At 46.9% G+C, this 2,828-nt stretch overlaps 1 protein-coding gene across 1 annotated transcript; it reads left to right on the forward strand.

The window, feature by feature from the left end:
• Positions 1 to 448: 448 nt before the first annotated feature.
• On the forward strand, positions 449 to 2,658 carry LOC109953637 (selection and upkeep of intraepithelial T-cells protein 4-like; the record flags this gene model as incomplete). Its single annotated transcript, XM_020589115.1, has 3 exons — positions 449 to 827; positions 1,916 to 2,272; positions 2,536 to 2,658. Coding segments are annotated over exons 1-3 (592 nt in total), but the record flags the coding sequence as incomplete, so codon positions are not given.
• Positions 2,659 to 2,828: the final 170 nt, after the last annotated feature.

Consider the following 2,828-nt stretch of genomic DNA (forward strand, 5'->3'; position numbering starts at 1 on the left):
TTTTCACTTTGAATTTCTAAAAAACTATATGTGTGTGAAGATGTGTGTCCATTGAGAAGAGCGTGAGTGACAGAGAGGTTCATCCCTAGTGCCTGCCTTTCTATGCACTGCTGTGGGCAGGGCCATCTCCACTGACAGTGGATGGGATGTGGCAGGGGCCCAGGGATTAAGGGGCTTTTCGCCAGGACTGAGAGTGGCTCTTTCTCCCTGTGACAGAGAGAGGTGACAGGCCGTCAGCACACATGGGACAGGCAGACAGCCCAGCCAGAGACATCTGCATTCATTCAGGACAGCGGCTTATCCGTGCACAAAAAAACCACACTCCCCTAGGAAATAACCTAACAGATGCCTGTCGGGTGTTCAGAAGAGAAAGGGGACAGAACAATGATGACACGCATATACGTTTGGTTTGTAATCTGGACATAGTTCGTTTAAAATAATATAAAAAGGTCAAGGGCAGAGATACAGCGAGTCCACTGGCCGAAAACCCACGTAAACTGGCCACAGCTCGGCTTTTGACGGCAGTGGGAATGTAACTACAACCGAATGGCTCGACGGTCACAGTACTGAATATCCGAATGTCAGAGTAACATTACAGTCATGAACTGGTTCTAACCGGAAAGGTAGGATACCAATTCGCGATTTAAGGGAGTTACATCGCGAATTGGAACAGAAATATGGCTGCCGAGACAGAGCTCACGATGAGTCTGCGCCTATGGCTGTTGAGAGAAGTGCGTCACACTGCTGGGTTAGCATCGCGCTGTGTCTGCTGGCGTGCGCGTCTGGAGGTGAGTCTGCTCGAGCCTTCTACTCAGGAACATACGGAGGTTAATACATGAACAACGTTTCATTTATATCGCTTATGTTCATAACGTAACACTTTGATCTTAGTGGATCATGGGTTCTACTTTTTCACTCGGTTTAAGACATTGAACATTCTGATCGGAGGCGCAGCTGCCAGATACGGAACCTGGAAGAAACGCCACCGTGGCAAACGCACAAGAAAATGGCGGCGCGGCTACAGCTCTACGCCGTCAGATACTAAAACTACTCGGTGACGTAACACAAAGTCCACTTCACCGTTTCCTCTGGGTCTCGGTCGGGATGTCCGGTGTTAAAACGACGTGGAGAGTAAGAGAGTCCACGGTGTTTTACACGGATTAGCCGGTTTAAACATGTGAAAAGGAGTTAGTGGGCTAAACGGAGCCGTGTCATGGAGAACATAATGAAACATAACAGTCACTGATCGGTAGCAGTTAAGACTCTTAATACAGCGTTTATTATGAGGAACTGTTACAGTGACATGAAGGGAAAATCAAACGACGAGGAAGATTAAGAAACGTAGAAATAAATCAACTTGTTAATTCTGCTTATGTTGTTATATTACAGTTTTATGCTGGTTTACTGTTTACTTGCCCCTTGCATGGGGATATGTACATGCACATTGAGAGCTGATGTACCAGTCAAAGTCCTCATGTGTCTGACGCACCTGGCCAATAAAGCTGATTCTGATTCTGGACTGGACTTGGTTTTAGGTCGACCACGTTTCACCTCTCATCCAAGAGGCGTCATCAGTTCTGTCGGACTGGTGTTGATATCTGAATATCTCGGACTCAACGCCAGTCGGACAGAACTGAAAATTTGTCATTATTCTCAACATTTCTACTTTTATTATCGACGCGCTTTATTAAAAAGAAATCTTCCTCCTCGTCATATTTTCCTTGACGTGGCCCTAAAACTCAGTTCATTCTCACAGGCAAACAGACTCTGGTGCTAACGTCCAGCAGCAATTGTGTAGCAGGTTTATGGACATCAGTCCCATTTATGTAGATTAGTAAGGGTCACTGTGTTACACATGTGGAGTTACACCTGGACCCTTTAACCTCTGCTCTCTGTCTGCTCTTCTCAGCTTTAGACCAGAGAAACATCCCAGCTAAACCTGGAGACAACATCACTCTGTCATGTCGAGCTCCCAGCAGCACCAACATCATAGTTGTAGAGTGGAGCAGAACTGACCTGGAACCACAATATGTCTTTATGTACCGGGACGGGCGACCTGTTCTAGAGAGCCAGCATGAGTCTTTTAAGGACCGGGTGGAGCTGGAGGACAGTGAGATGAAGGACGGAGACGTGTCTTTGGTTCTGAGGAATGTGACGATTAATGACAGTGGAACATACGAGTGTCGTGTCGTCCTGGGAAAAACAACGCGCAGGAAGAGATCATATCTAAACAATGAGCCCATCAGCACCATCTACCTGGATGTTAAACTAGGTGAGTGTGTGTGTGTGTGTGTGTGAGTGTGTGTGTGTGTGTGTGTGTGTGTAGCAGCAGCTTCCTGGTTGTCCATGTGACAGTGAACCATCCCAGACAGATGTTGGTGTTTTCTCCAGATGTTGTTGATGAGGCCTTGTAGAAAGCAGCTGGGCTGAGTGATGTGGTCCCAGTGCAGGAGATCATGTCTGACAGGAGCTGGTTCTGGTCTTGGGTCCTCACCTACCTGACAGCTGATACTCACACCTGCTGCTCCTCTACAGGTTCCACTGGAGGACGCACCGGGGAGGGAGGAGCCAAGGAGGGAGGAGATGAGGAGGGAGGAGCCAAGGAGGGAGGAGACGAGGATGGAGGGAACACTGATAGAAACCATGGACTGGCAGTTGGTCTGCCAGTTGTTGCTGTGGTTCTTCTTGGTGTTGTTGGATTTCTGATCTACAAATGCTGCCTTCCTAAATGAGAAGTGGATTGTAAATATATGTAAATATGAGCTTATTTTAATTGCTCCTCATTAAATTAATGTAAAAAATATTTATAAAATGGAAATGAGTGTTGT

Source organism: Monopterus albus, unplaced genomic scaffold, assembly GCF_001952655.1.
Source record: "Monopterus albus unplaced genomic scaffold, M_albus_1.0 scaffold890.1, whole genome shotgun sequence".
Lineage (NCBI taxonomy): Eukaryota > Metazoa > Chordata > Actinopteri > Synbranchiformes > Synbranchidae > Monopterus > Monopterus albus.